This window comes from Amphibalanus amphitrite, unplaced genomic scaffold (assembly GCF_019059575.1).
Source record: "Amphibalanus amphitrite isolate SeventyFive unplaced genomic scaffold, NRLGWU_Aamphi_draft 000120F_arrow, whole genome shotgun sequence".
In the NCBI taxonomy this organism is placed as follows: domain Eukaryota; kingdom Metazoa; phylum Arthropoda; class Thecostraca; order Balanomorpha; family Balanidae; genus Amphibalanus; species Amphibalanus amphitrite.
The window spans coordinates 460,301-475,699 of NW_024881615.1; the positions used below are offsets into that span (position 1 = coordinate 460,301).

At 50.8% G+C, this 15,399-nt stretch overlaps 2 protein-coding genes across 4 annotated transcripts in view; one reads left to right on the plus strand and one right to left on the minus strand.

Moving 5' to 3' along the window:
* Positions 1 to 1,958: 1,958 nt before the first annotated feature.
* LOC122381432 (protein downstream neighbor of son homolog) lies at positions 1,959 to 8,955 on the minus strand. Of its 2 annotated transcripts, none has more exons than XM_043365577.1 (9): positions 8,653 to 8,955; positions 6,920 to 7,100; positions 6,495 to 6,738; positions 6,096 to 6,203; positions 5,649 to 5,872; positions 4,661 to 4,839; positions 4,116 to 4,431; positions 3,589 to 3,778; positions 1,959 to 2,880 (listed from the first exon to the last, which is right to left on the minus strand). In XM_043365577.1, exons 2-9 carry the CDS (start codon positions 7,093 to 7,095, stop codon positions 2,539 to 2,541), a joined length of 1,779 nt encoding a protein of 592 aa, XP_043221512.1. In that variant the 5' UTR covers positions 7,096 to 7,100; positions 8,653 to 8,955; the 3' UTR covers positions 1,959 to 2,538. The 2 variants fall into 2 exon arrangements, with proteins under 2 accessions (XP_043221512.1, XP_043221513.1); XM_043365578.1 differs by lacking the exon at positions 8,653 to 8,955 and adding an exon at positions 8,488 to 8,583.
* A 557-nt stretch (positions 8,956 to 9,512) lies between these two features.
* Positions 9,513 to 15,399, plus strand: part of LOC122381433 (moesin/ezrin/radixin homolog 1-like) — a 28,692-nt gene continuing 22,805 nt past the window's right edge. The window contains exons 1-2 of one of the 2 annotated variants that reach the window (XM_043365582.1): positions 9,513 to 9,646; positions 11,512 to 11,550. In XM_043365582.1, the coding sequence (XP_043221517.1) occupies positions 11,539 to 11,550 (12 nt within the window). In that variant the 5' untranslated portion in view covers positions 9,513 to 9,646; positions 11,512 to 11,538. The remainder of the gene's footprint in view (positions 9,647 to 11,511; positions 11,551 to 15,399) is intronic. The other variant, XM_043365579.1, reaches the window with a different exon arrangement.

Below are 15,399 nucleotides of genomic sequence, written 5' to 3' on the forward strand. Positions count from 1 at the left end.
GGCTGTGCCGATTTCACGGACCAATGCACATACGACTCGGAGTGTCCGGGCGCGCAGCGCTGCTGTTTCGACGGCTGCGCGCGCGTCTGCGTCGACCCGGACCTGCGGAAGCGCTGCGAGGACATCAGCTGTCCGCAGGGCACGGCGTGCGTCGAGTACCCGCCGGCGGACGCGCGCTGTGTCTCCACCGAGACGAAATCGGGCCGGTGTCCAGCGCCGCTACCCGAGGGCAGCCGCGTCTCCTGCGAGACCACCTGTCAGTATGACTCCGAGTGCGACGCCGGCGACAAGTGCTGTTACAACGGCTGCGCCTTCCAGTGTCTGAAGCCACGCAAACCGGGCTGCGAGGAGACCAAGTGCAGGGTCGGCTTCAAGTGCGAGGAGGATCGCTACGGCAACCCCGAGTGCAAGCCGATTCCGTGCGAGCAGGACGGCGAGGTGGTCGACATCGAGTGCAACAGCTGCACCTGCATCCAGGGCTTCCTGCTCTGCTCGCAGGAGGAGTGTCCGCCCACCAAGCCAGGCTTCTGCCCAAAGATCGTCAGAGGCTACATGGGCGTCTGCTTGGAAGAGTGCAGCAGCGACTACGACTGCGCCGACGACAGCAAGTGCTGCAGCACCGGCTGCGGCCACACCTGCCAGGCGCCCATTCCCGAGATCGTGCACCCGTGCAAGACGGTGCGGTTCCGGTGCGGCAAGCAGACGCGGTGCGCCGCCACGCGCGCGCTGTGCCGTCCCGGCGAGACGTGTCCGCTGGTGCCTCTGTGCGTCTCCAAGCGGGCGCCCTACTGCGACCGCTGTCCCGACGGCAAGGTGTGTGTGCTGCAGAAGAAGTACTGCAGCGGCGGCGGCGCTTGCCACCGGCAGCCCATCTGCATCCAGCTCTACAGCGACGACACCATCTTCGAGGAGAACGAGCTGCTCGAGCAGCAGGTGGTGGCCAACCAGCAGTCGCGCGACGCCGAGAACAGCGTCTTCTTCTGATGGATATATGGAAGGGCGTGACGCCGTTGGGTGTCTTACAGCGCTGAAGACTCTTCGGCAAAACGGGGTAAACTTGAGCCGTGCCAATGTGCTAAATAATGAATGCGTTATGGATTTGTCTAAATAAATCATCCGATATCAAACGAACTACCTTGTTTAAACTGTGGGGAAAAACTTGTTCCGACTGCTCAGGACAGATCCCCTTACCAAACTACAAGCATGTAAAGCAGGGTCGTCTCTGAGTTCTGACCAACACATAGCACAGCTGAATTTCCCAGCTCAGGCACCATGCGGACGGCGGGCCGACGAACCATGCCAGTGTTATTCCATTCTGCACTACAGGCCATGCATGTATTACATGTCCACGCAAGCCAGTAACGGCCGTCGAGCAAAATGAGAAATGGACACATTGCACGTTACGCTGCATTTCCGACGACGACCAAAGCTGTGTTTCCTCATTTGGAAGCAGTTTTGATGGATCTATTTCAGTTTCCCACCATTCTAAACGTGATAATTCATATCTAACGGCTGTGTCACACGCCAAAACACCACAACTGCACAAGGGCTGACGGTTTTACATAGTTCCTAAAATATCTCATCTGGTGCAAGAGGCCTCAGATGCCTCTTGCACCAAAATCCTCTTGCAGGTAGTATGTTCAGATAGTATGAACTTTCAATCATAAAACGATGCCTGCTCATTTATGGAACTTAATATTTAATTTATTTGGCCACTGCTGCAAGTGGGCATCACGCTTTCGCATCTCATTATGGATAATTGCTCAGAAAATCGAAAAAAGACGAGTTAAGAAAATATCTCAACTGAAGCACTGCTTTGCGCTAAAACTGGCAACTGAAATATCCAACATGTCAATTCGCTGATTATCTCAAAAGTGTATAAATGGAAAATCCTCATGAATAAGTTAGATTACAAATGTACCAAAGTGTATAAGTTCGTCAATCATAACATTGCAATATTATCAAAGGCGATAAATGTATTGGTGGGGTGATTCTATGTCCAATGCTGAGTCATCGCATATCCATGAGCTAAAATTATCACACACACAATGTTCACGAACACTAAAACATTGCATAATCGGATGAACACGATCAAACGGCAAAGTCAACAGTGAATACAGAGTTCGCCAGTACGGCAGGCTCTAGCGTTCAGACACTGACTCAACTGTGTATAAATAACGCAAGAATCACAATTAGAGCCACTCCTACTGTGCAAACACGGGCCACACTCAGGAGAAATCAGCCGCATCAGATTGCTCTGAGTTCGCTGTAAAACAGCTCTGAGCGCAGCGTAGCCAGGCCGCTTTATCACTGGGCACGAACTCCATTGAGCTTTGTACCGGATGGCTTCAGCTGCACACTCGCCATCGCACCCGACGGCCGCAGGCTGCCCTGCAGCTGACCAGCTTTACCACCAGCCAGGGCTACACAGTTGACAGTCCATACTCCACAGACGTCCTGAGCTGCTCGGCTTTTGCAGCGCCCTCTGCGTGCGATCAGTACCTTCCGGGATGTCCGGCAGGCGGCAGAGTCTCTCCGTCACCACGTGTAGAGGCCCTCCTGACAGGTGACCTCCCGCAGCACGGCGGTGGGGGCGCCCTCAGCCGGCGGCGGCTGGCACAGCGTCTCTACCAGGTCCGGCTCCAGGCCGCAGTCGGAGAGGCCCTGCTGGCCGAACACAGACGGCGCCGCCAGCGGGCCCGGCGCCGGCAGACGCGACAGCGCCTCGCCGCCGCGCACACCGGCCAGCGAGACGGTGAACTGGTGGTGCGAGGAGCGCACCAGCCGCACCAGGCCGGCCACGGCGTGCGGCATCACCGGTCCGGCCAGTTCGAACGAGTGGAGCGTCTGCCGCGCCTGCTGCACGGTACCGTGCCGCACCTGCGCCGCCGCCGCGTCAGACCACACACACATAGACACGGAACTCACACAGACACAGAGAAAGACAGAAAGTGAGGGAGAAAAGAGAGAAGGGAGAGAAAAACAGCGAGGCTCGGCCTGAAGGACCATATGTGTTGAGCCGGCCGCCAAAAGACAGAGGAGCGTATTTAGGCCGGAAATTGCAGCTGCTTAAAATGAATAACGCATCTGATTTCTGAAGCTAAAATGAATACATAAACGGACTTCGTAATGACCATTCAGTTAATTTGTAATGTACTGAACCTGAGCTGATGAATTAATGAGCTTGAACTCATGAATTAATGAACTTGGTGTACTGAACTTTGTAGCAAGGCTTCAAATCCATTTGAAAGGCACATTTACTTTACTAATGTACTAAGTTCTTGGAATATTCATTCATCGAGAAAGAAAATATCGAACAAGACTTCCAAAAAAGAACGTGGACTCACAATCAATGCAAGTACTTTTGAGGACGGTCAAGAAAATTAAATGGCAAGTGCCGTAAGAGGAGAGGGAAGGGGAGGTAGAAACCGGCCGACACGCGCAGCAGAAGGAGTGGAAAGGTGGTACTCCGACCGATGCGTGTGTCGGACAGCAGGAGCGGAGGGGAGATAGTACCCCGGCCGGCACTGGCAGCAGCAGAAGGTAGGGAGATGGTACCCGGCCGGCAGTACCGGGACCGGCGCTCACCTTCAGCGGCTGCAGGGAGGCGCCCTGGAAGCCGACAGGGGCCAGTAGGGTGGTTGGCACGCCCGCCAGAGGCCCGCTGGCCGCCACACAGGCACGAGAGTTGAGCAGGAAGTTGAGCAGCGCGTACACGTCGCCGCCGGTGACGAGCGCTGTCGACTCGGGCCGGCCGTCCGAGTTGGACTCCTGCTGACTGTCGCCGCCGACATATCGCTCAGCTCAGGAAATTAGCACGGACACGGAGACAGACACAGACTAGATATTGACCGGAACACCTCTGTGTGTAAATACGCAACGTAGGTACGGGAACTCTCGTGGCAAAAATAAATAATACGCTACGAGGGTGAGACAGGCTCGCAACCATGAACATATTCGGCATCTGACTCATCTGTTACCGACAACACGACTTTAAAACAAAAGACGATTTGCAGCACAGCAAAGTAATCAGAAACAATAATCGACAGTGCTGCGTGAACCCAGACAGCCCCTTCCCACCTTCTCGCTCCCTGACTCCCGGTCCCAAAGGATACAGTTTCCGCCGCGTCGAGTGCATGCCGGGCATGGCGTCTGCCTGAATGCCCATCCTCTCGAGCCAGTGTTCGGCGTCCTCATCCTCGTCCTCAGAGGCCTCAAGCACGTCCTCCCCGGCAGCGGGGGAGGACGGCTCCGTCTGACCCTCGCCGGGACTGGCCGCGGGCGGCGGCGAGCCGGAGACGGTGTCTGGAGCGGAGCCGCCGGCAGACTCAGAGGCAGAGGTGGTGGACTCGGGGGCGGAGGTGGCGGACTCAGGGGCGGAGGTGGGAGGCCGGGGCGCGCCCGGGCGCAGCGGCAGGGTGAATTGCACATCTGGAACACAAGGAATGTGCTGGTGAGGGCGATAGACAGCATAGGGATTATAGCATACGTGTTTACAGAACATGAGTCAGACACCAGACATCTTAAAAACACAACGAGGTGAATAATTGCCGACCTGTATAAAAAGGTAACAGCAAAAGACGGACCACCGTCCCTTTCGAATAAGTTGTGATTCCTGAAAAGTTAAGTAATCACCTTTTTAAAGTCTTTGGTCACTCACCGTCCCTTTTGAGCAGGTCTCTGAGCCCTCGGCTGGTCGGTGTGATGATGGCGTGTGTGTCGGTGATGCCGCCCACGCCGGCTGAGCGGAACAGGCAGCAGAACGAGCTGGCGCACACGTAGAAGAACGGACACTGCCGGCTGCGCAACAGCTGGAACAGCGAGCGCAGACTCTCGCCCCTGGCCGACAACGGAAAATCGGTTACAAAACAGGTAGAGCGTGAATGAGTTGGCCAGGTGCATAGAGCGCATTTGAGTGTGAGAATGTACGCGACTAGCAAATAAATTAAGCCCCATCGTTCGATTCCATCATCGCATTTGAAGTTGTTGTTATGCGCACAAGACGCAACCCTGACCACCTTATATGCCTAAAGGCCGCCCCACACTGGACCTCGCATGCGGGTTGCGAGTTTTGGGGTTTTCGGGTTTCTTCAAAATTAAATAATACAATCTAAGCTGAGTGACCCACACTACCATCTAACAAGCGATTCTGCATGCTTTTAGCTTGCGAGCGACCTTGCATCGCATTCCAAAAGTTAATTTTGAGTCAACTTTCGATTTTCCTCGCTGCGAGGTCTGCGAGTTCTGCGAGGTTTGCGGGTTTTTTCTTTGGAGTCGAATTTTGGTTCGTTGTCTGGTATTGCGACTATATGTAAGATTCTGAAGGTGTGCCGGCTTCACTGCATTCATGAAGTTACCATAAGGGAGCGGTCTAATCACTCTATGAATTAGTATTATGCCCGCAAACTCAAAACCCGCAAACTCGCAACCCACATGCGAGATCCAGTGTGGGGCGGCCTTAATCCCTAGGTCAAACTCCTCTGCGTTTACCCTCCTACACCGAGTAGAGAGCTGCAATCTCCTTCAACTTGACCCAAGGAGGTCTGATACAATACATCCCTCCCTGCTTTCCAATCTTTCACTCTCATCTCATCACTCTATCCCTGGTGGCGTCTGGTCAATCCCTCCACTACCTTCTCCCCTCTTACCACTCTGTCCGCAGAAGGTCCTGCATGGCCGGGTCGACGAACAGACTGCGCGGCCCGGTCGGGCGCCGGTTGAGCCGCGGGAACAGCTGCAGCCACGGCAGCCACGGGTGCTGCCAGTAGAGCGCGTGGCGGTGCAGCCGGGCGTTCGGCGACGTGTCCAAGCCGCTCTGCTCCGTAGACAGGCAGCGCACACAGCTGGTCACCGCCGACGCCTCCTCCAGCGTCTGAGGTGAGGGCGAGCGGTAGGCGGTGATTAGGTAGGCGGAAATGAGCGGTATTGATGCGGAACACGAGTCTGCGGGACGTCTACCTGCGCTCAACACACAAAAAAATGACACGGGAAAGTTGCTAAGGATGGATTTATCTATGACACGATCCTCGCACTACACTAGTACACAAAACGAATCATAGAAAATGTGAAAGCATTCATTGGTAACAACGACATACCTTCAATCGACTTGTCCACGGAAAGGGCGTTTTTGAGAGGAAGCGAATTTTCGTCTTCAGTCCCCAGTCAGTGGGCAGGTCTGGTACGCCTTTGGGAGCTGGATCGACCTGGAAAACGTAAGGCGTAGGTAATAGCTCAGAGCAGATACCAAAAACACCTACTTGATTAGTGACATCTGAAAAAATCGTGTCAAATCATATTGTAAATGATCACATTTCAGAGTCCCAATCAACGTGCTCTCCTTTTCACTTTTCTTCATAAAGATGCTTCTCTTATAGCTTCCCCCTATATGCAGGGCTTGGCTCTTTCCCTCTCCACATCTCTTCAATTCTTTCCACGCTCGTGAAGTACAGTGCTCGGCAACGCACGGTAGTACGAGACACACGCCCTCGACTTACCTGCGGCTCCTGCTGCTTCTGAGTGGCAGTGGCGGACAACAGACCGACAAACGAGGCCGACCTGGCCGGCCCGGTCGCGGGACCGGCGGCCGGCGCCGGGGCCGCCCGTCCGCCGACCTCCGTGCGCATGTCGCCCACGCCCGAGCGCAGGATCTCGAACAGCGTCTGATCCATGGACGGCTCTGGCGCGGCGGCGGCCGGAGCCAACCGCGGCCGTTTGGCGTTGCCGTCATCGCCGCCGCACCTGCACACCAACAAATGTGGTAACACATGATAGGATATCACTGCAGTGCTGGCAGAGCTCAGACAGACTGTATATCTGTTTTACAGATACAGTAGTATGTACAGCAAAGCTGTGTTATCATGTTACCCAATGCAGATATAAGCCAGCAATTATTAACCAGCAGCTATTCTAGATGACTGACCTGAAGGGATTTGTCCGTTTCTGACTAGTGCCTTTAAAACATGAGAGTTGGCTGGATTCAAGAGCCTGCTTTCTGATTCCCTGGTTAATTCTGGCTTTCAGAGCTCTCTTCTTTGCTTTCAACTTCTGCAGGACATCTCCAGGCTTCAGCCATTCACCCTTGGATGGAGAGCTCATTATCACTGAAATAATTAAACAATTGGGTTAACTATTATTTAGATTCATGCCTTATGACTTTGATTGAAACTTATAGAAATAAATTATGACATACTCATTATTACTGGTCCACTTTGAATAAACACACTATGAATCATCAAGAAATACACTTTCTTAGCAGCTGAAACGTATCTATTCTACATAACTTGAAATTTAGAGTAACAAAAAAAAAAACACACCAAAAAACACAGCACAGTAATAGTCAGGCAAATGAAAAAGAAGATAATTTTTACACTTGCAGTGACATGGCATCTTTGTAACTAAGGCCTCACATTCACATTAACATGAAGGCTTACATGCTTTGAATGTGCTGTGAATTATTGGTGGAATTGATTATTATTTTTACCAAAGAATCATCCAAGATTATTTCCCTCTTTTGCACCTCTTTATTTTCCCTCTTTTCTCTTTTAATATCGAAGAAACTCACAAAACGAAATCATGAAAAGAAAAAAAAACACATCATTCTAAGGTCAAGGTAGAAAAGTGAGATCACACAATACACATAGAGACTAATGATAATTCTTACAAAAAAAAACATTTATAAGTTACACCCAACCACTTGTTGGGTCAGGTAAGGTTATGTGGGGTATATAAGTAGATTTAGGTTGTAGGTTAGGTCGTAGGGTAGTTGTAAGTTGGTAGGTTGTATGTTGGTAGGGTGTAGGTTGGTAGGTTGGGTATTAGTATATATTAGGTCCGAGTGGACAATTGTGACGCTGTTGATACAAATATGTAACAGCAAAAATTTTAGGTTTTAGGTTAAGTTAAGTTGTAGGTTTGTAGGTTTTAGGTTTTAGGTTGGTAGGTTTGTAGGTTAGGTTAGGTTGTAGGTTTGTAGGTTGTAGGTTGGTAGGTTGTAGGTAAATAGGTAAGGTTAGGTCAGGTTTGATTATGTTTTTCTTTTATTTCCAGGACATATAAGTATCATTTTTGGATTCAGGATGTCAAATAATGTAAGAATATGAAAACTTTATCTTTTAACAGTCACTCGGACTTAATGTATACTTTTACCGGTAGGTTGTAGGTTGGTAGGTTGTAGGTTGGTAGGTTGTAGGTGTAGGTTGCAGGTTGGTAGGTTAGTAGGTTAGTATGTATGGTTAGGTCAGGCTAGATTAGGTTTTTTATTTCTGCTTGTATTGTATCCAATTTTTTAAGCATTAAATGATTGTATGCCGTATGGACAATTGTCTAGGTTGATACATGGCTTGCAACAATGTCAATATGGTGTTGTTTTTACTTATTCAATTTTGAGCCCAGGGTGCAAAAGAGGGTTTTGACCTCATCCAATGCTACACAAAGTTCACATGCATAATATTTCAAACACCACAAAAATATGGCAAAGTAGGTACCTACCTACCTGTAGGAGCAGCAGCTCGGGTCAAACAACGTGGCGCTTTGCCTTTATGATAGCTATAGGTACTCTGCCTGAGTGCTGCAGTGCGGTAAGTGAGATGACAGGTGCCTTATCTGGTTGGCCACACACACTACACACATGCATATACATTTATCAGTTGGTACCTTATCTGACCAGCCTCTGTAACAGCTAGGATGATGCAGAATGCCGAATGCGGACTGTGCAGATCTTTGTGCAAATGATCAGATCAAGTGAACAGCGCAACTTCACGGCCTCTTGGTTTGGTTTGGCGACCTGCCTCGCCTCAGGCAATTTTGAACTGATTGTTACAGTGTTTTTGATTTTTTTTCCGTAAAACAGTGAAATTACAAATTAAAATAAAATGACACAACCAAGGCCGACTAGTATATAGGGCCTTGGGCCGACAGACTTCTCTCCCCGAAAGAAAACCCGCGCGTAGGGCAGACAAATAAATGTCACAGCTGCGCCAGTAATGTAACAAACAATCTTTTACCGGATGCTGCCACTAAATAAGGAATGCCTTAGATTTATGGATACGCAGACAAGATGTTTGAATGTAGTGTTCATTCTACATGGAAATACTTCAAATAAAGTTATGTTCCAATAATTTTCTGGTTTTCTACATAAAATGATACATATCATCAAAGATATCATCAATAAATTGGTGAAAAGGCATATTTTAGGGATGGCTTATTGATCGACGACCGAATGAAAAGTACGGCAGTTATCAGGATGAACTATTAAAATATTTTTCGGGTAAATTCTTCAAATTTACTTTTCATTGGCAAGGATCATGTATTTTATTCATGACCAGAGAATACTGTGGAAAATGGCAAATAATGGGATAATTTCTTTTTACAGCAAACGAATTTTCATGTTCATTTTAAGTTAAAATGATCATATTTGATTAATCTAAAACATAATTTTCGCTCAAATTGCCTAAAAAGCAGAACTGTAGAATGATACTAAAATATCTTATATCTAACAGCTGTAAGGTGAATTGAAATATCACATGACGATAGTCATTACAGCAAACCTTGAATCGCCCTTCGTAATTGAAATTCTGGGTGGTGCCCCGTTGGAGAACGTCGGGGCTGGGGATCGCCTGTTATTTCCTTCCGGAGTCGTTTTCATCAGGTACGAAATATTCTGATACCTATTCATCAAATATTTGTATGTTTCACAAACAAATCTCCGCTAAAAATGTCGAAAATTTCCGTAATTAAGTATCTGGCACGAATGTGGCGCACTTTTGTCTGCGTGTGATATCGACACCTGTTGCTCATGATTGCCTTTAGGTCTGATGATTTGATTATTTGTTTGGGATGTTTACAATTATTATAAAATTATGACAGTATTCTCCTGTGTACTTAACAAAATACTGTCAGTTTGGTACAGTTTAAATGGTACGGCTGACATTGTGCCTGTCTATTTCTCAACCTGTGTCCTCAGTTGGGGAAACTACGAGGAGCCAAACAAAAATTGGATTAGCCTATCAGCGGCTGGAGTGGGCGGGGCGATGACCATATATGGTCATAAAATCAGACAACTTCATCTTTTCAATGAATTTCAGCATTCAAATGAAAAAATAAGGCATAATAATGTTTTTTAACCACACAAGACCTACACTCACCCGGTGCATAATTAACTGGCGGCTCTAAATCGCAGAGTTACAACGCAAGGTCAAACCGTGATCGGCAAATATGGCGGATTGAAACAGACGCGCCAAGAAATGTAAGCAGTACCGTGGTTTAAAAATGCCACTATTTTTATTATTTTGTTTATGGTTTTTCTAATTGTAGTTAAGTTATTATTTTAGAATTAAATATTTTTGTTTATTGTAATTAAATTAAGTCTTTTAACAATTTTCTTTCATAAAACCAATCCATTTATTGAATGGCCAGCTGATTGTGACGCCCAGAACCTGCAGAAAAGCCGTTTTCCTATCGCCATTTTCGAGTCAATTCGCCGAATGTAATCAAATCACACTAATTCCTAGTGAAAAATGGAAGCCTTTTCTCTCCAATAAGTGGACGCGATACCGCAAGTACCGGCTTGTTATACCGTTTTTCACCCTTAGTAGCGGGGGCTGCATTTATGCCCATATATGGTCATCAAAAGTCCATTTATTGACCAATCAATTTTTTGACATTCGCCTCGTAGTTTCCCCAACTGTCCTGTGGCCATGTCAGACGTGGTCAGGTTCCTTAGAGAACTGATGAAGAATGGTCTTTGTGGATGTTTGGTTCAATACTGCTCTACTGGTCCTAAATATTTTTGAATCTGTTGTTAGATTTTGACTGGTCAGTTTTATCCCAGCAATAATTCAGCTGTGTTAGAAAATATAGGTACCTAGGTAGTAGGTATCTATCTGTCTTGTTAGGAGGAATGGTTATCTGGAATCATAGAAAGCAGTATAAAGGAACAGTTGCCATGCAATAATTGTATTGTTTGTGCACAGAAATTATACTGGTTTAGCAGAGCATGATAATTTATCTAAATATAAGGTTCTGAAATATTTCAACATTTAAAATGAAATAAATGTGAAAATGCTGTTCAGTTAATTGGGTACTTACATCTCAATGGAATTCACAGGTTCTTTGCAAGCTGTTGCCCAGAAATGTTCTCTCACCTGGTTCTCTCACCTGGTAGGGTTCTCCTTGCCTAGCAGCCTTTAGGATATGGTAGCAGACATGATGGGAACCCATGATCAAACGACACACCAGTTCACCAACAAACGTTGCCTGTTGCTATGATTGGGATAGTAGTTAGTACTGAAGCTACCACAACCTTCTGACCAAGTTGATTTAGCATTTCCTAATATTGAAACTAATTTGGTTTTATACTGTTTTTTGTAGGTAATGACCACTTACCAGGATTGTCAAGGTTGATGTTGGTGTAAGTGGGAGATGTTTCTCCATAGGTAAGTTGCAGTCTCAGTTTGTCTTGTTTTGCTATAAATAACTTTATTAATTTTTACTGATGTGTAATTCTTTTTACAGAACTCCTGGAAATACAAAGCTGCCACCATGCCTAAAGCGGTGAGTACTCTTCAGTAGCATCTTATTGGGACTATGCCACCCTATTGATCCTTTGGTGTTTTCACATGTGGTTGACAATGGAACAGTGAAGCGAGTCCAGTAGCGCTCGCGTGCGGTTATATGTTGCTGAGATGTAGGCTGGCGCCGACACAGCGTCCTTACAGAGGGGGCACATGCTTCGCTGCGAGTCGGAGACCTGCCTGGGCCGACCTGGTGGCCTGGACTCGTCATATGGGGCCGGCATGGGCTGAGCTTAGAGATGTATCTCCGGCCGATCGTACTGGCCCAGTTATTTCCACGAACGGAGACGTGGCCGTGACGACCGGAGGCGTTGGCCGCCGGTACTGCGGCCGGTGCGGTGTCGGCTTACGGCGCGGTCGGTGCGGCCTGGACCGGGGAGGGACAGGGAGGGGCGCGGGTCGGCCCCTGCCGGCTGCGGACCGCCGGCCGTGCGGCGTGCAGTGGCGCCGACTGGATGCGCGCCGAACGGGCGTCGTGGGCCCGCTGGGCACCGCGACGCGTGCGTGATTTGTTATCGGAGCACTTCTGCCTCGGAAGGACTCTCGTATACAATAATGGTGGGGGACAGTTCTTGTCCGAGTGAGGGTTGGAGTACGTAGAGAGCTACGTTGGCTTCTACCATATGGCTTCATGGGGCTTTTTTAGGGTAGAACACCAAATAAGGGCTATTTATGCTTGATATCCGTACTTATCTCCTCGTTTCCTTTCATACATTAAGACCGAGGTCCCTGATGACTCCAACTGCACGAAAACCATCACTCAGCTTGTGCTCGTCCCTACACGTTGTTCGACATTGATTCTGTTGGTGGACGGTGCTGGCAGCACGTGCTCTGCATTTAGAGTTGGCCGACAGCCCTGATCAGAGAGCGGTGGGAGTGCTCCATTCTGAGCAACATCCCAACTAGTCAGCTGTTTGCACGGCTTGGCCCGCGCCGGCGGCCGGATCATATGCGGACAGCATTAATCATCGGTTTCCGATCCGCTTCATCCTCTGACTTTGATCTTATTTGCGTCATTGATTTTGGATTAAATTCATCTTGTTAGCGAGATGCAGCCTCGTGCTGAGCGTGCTACTAAGGATTCAATCATGCGGGGTATTACATTTGGCGCAACGGAAATGTGGTCAGATTTACCCTATTAATGTTTTACTGAGCCAGCGCTGCCAGATACGTAGACATGTCAACAGTAGCCAATTTGCAGTAAACCTGCCACTGCTTCGTAGTCCTGTCAATCCAGTAACTCTCTTTCCTGATCAGTGATCACTTCTGTCCAGTTTTAGCTATTCAACGAAAGATAAGTTTTATGGACGATGATATCGTTTAGAAGTTATCACCAACGGAGTCACGCCTGTGCCCAACTGCCGCGTCACCCTCGGCTGGGTCAGTCAGCTGTCAGCCTGACCCACCGTCGGCAGTGGCTCCAGCCCGCCACCGGTACCGACCCGGCCACTTTCCGACGCACGCGCCGTGCCCGCCCGTTTAGCACACAAAGCTGGGCCGGGGCCGAGCTCGTGCCGGTACATGGTCGGAGGCAGTCACCACCCACCCGCCCCTCCCCGCCCGGGACGGGGGCGGCTGACGCTGACCTCACCCACGAGACGGTCGGCGCCGCTCGGGGCGGTCGAGTTCGACTAATATCAAGTTCAGCAAGGGCGGAATACGGACTGGCAGTCGGTGCCATTTGGGAAGAGTGTAACTTTTACTACCTGTAATAGATATTTCGGGCTGAAGTTCGGCAGTTCATATTCAAAGGATCGTCATTTGGGTGAAAAGGAGGTTCTCGGACCCGAATCGCTGCACTCTGTGGCCTGTCGACAGTCAGGGTTCGCTTGTATCCGCATTGGGCGGCTCGGCTGGCGCGGTCGCCGGGCGGTGGGCGGCTGCTGCACGCGGCTCTCCCGGCCGGCCAGCGAGCGCCTGAGGTAAACAAACGGCGCCGTGGGAAGTGCGGTGTGCCGCGCTCGGCCGGCGCCTGCACTGTGTACGGCGCCGCTGGCAGACGGAGCGCCTCGATCCGACTGATCTATCCCTGGCCGCCGTCCCCGACCACGCCACGGACTGCCGCGGCGCCAGGCAGAGCTAGCTGCTCGGACGAATCCTGCGTTATTGGAGGATACTTGGCTCTCCCGGTCTGCTCTCCTGGTAATCGGCCTCCGTTCACGCCGACTGATCCAGTCAGTGTTATCCAGTCTGATCCAGCCTGGACGCTCTGAACGTGTCTGACGGCGTTAGGTGCCGGCCACACGGTGTTTGCACTCGTTAGCAGCGGTGTGCAGACTGCACTGACCGGTGTCGGTTGTGCTGCCGCCAGCTGACAAGTGGCACGTAATATTGCCGCGATGACGGACTGACTGACAGCGCCTGCTGCGCCCGGGGCGAGTGAAGATCGCTACGAATGTTTGATCGAATACTGCTACGTTTTATCGGATCGTACTGGGTTGAACGTCTGCTGGATAAAACGAGACAAAATTGTTCGATTCTAGATAAAGTCTATCATATCAGCTGCTAACCGTTATTTCCTGTAGCTGGTTCGACTCGGCAGTCGACCGCTCTTGTTTTCTGTAGTACACCTCTCTGTCGCGCTGCATCAGCCCCGTTCGTCGGCGGATACACTCGTCGGTGCACCTGAGTTTCCTGGTGGCTGCCATCGCCCGAGTGCGGTATTTATGACAGGCTCGCTCATACTGACGTGTCCGGATGGCACCGGCCGGGCGGGCCGTCCTCGCGCGCCGGCCGCGACACGTCACGCGGCCGGCATCTGTGTGACGCGCGCGCGTCACGTCACGTCACCGAGATAGTGCGTGCGACGCTCGTGGCTTGTCGCTGCTGATTACGACACGGCGAGGCCGTCCTTTGGTGTGCCAAAGTTCCTCGGCGCGTATCGGAGGCCTCCTGCAGCGCCGACACTGTTCTGAGAGGCTCTTAGCGGATTGTAGCTTCTCAAATGACTCAAAGTCAGACTGAGTCAGTGATATCTGACTCGAGAGTGCAGGCTATGGATGGAGGCCGAGGGGCTAGAATTATAGATGAATAGCAGTCGAATCTATGCAAATCTGGTACAATGCCAGTGATAGGCCGACCGATATGTCCGTCGACTCCGTCCGTCAGGCTGTCAAAGGAAGGCGACTGGCGGCACAGCCCCACCCTGGTCACGTGGCATAATGCGTATGGGCGCACACGACGGCGTCTGCGCCTGTGTGTCGGCTACACAGTGTCGCCGACACCACAGTGTCGGCTACTGAAGGCCAGTATGTGGCTGACTGACGCGATACTGCCGTTTCTGGGTCAAACCTGGCCAGAGTATATCGGATGCCCAGTCGAGCCGTATTTGTTGTATTCTGTGCGGGCGGCCCGGCCCTGAGCGGCCATTGGGGGATGCGGCGACACGCGTGGCGCGGCGCCCGGGCGGGGCGGCCGGCTGCTCTCTGGCCGCGCCGAGCAGAGATGGATGGCGGATAGCGCTGCAGCTCTGACAACACGGCCTCTGTGTGCCGCCGCCGCTGACAGACGCAACGCCGCCGTCCGCGCCCGGCCACCGCTGACTGATGACCGTTTTTCGATCCGGGGTGCGGGTGTCCCCTGCTCCACCCCTCCGGGCGCCCCGTCCTCCCACCCCGTCAGTCGGCGTCGGCTGAAGGCTGCGGTCTGGTTTTTGCCGTCGGGCTCTGTCGTCGCGGTGCTGCTCGGTCGGTATGACTCGGCGCCGCTTCTCTGTGTCCTCTCAGCGGCTTCTCTGCGTCCCCCGCCGCGGCGCGGACTGGGGGACTGGTGTGGGTCATCCACCGCATTCAGTTTCTGTATGACTCGCCGCTGCCGGTCTGGGGCGAGT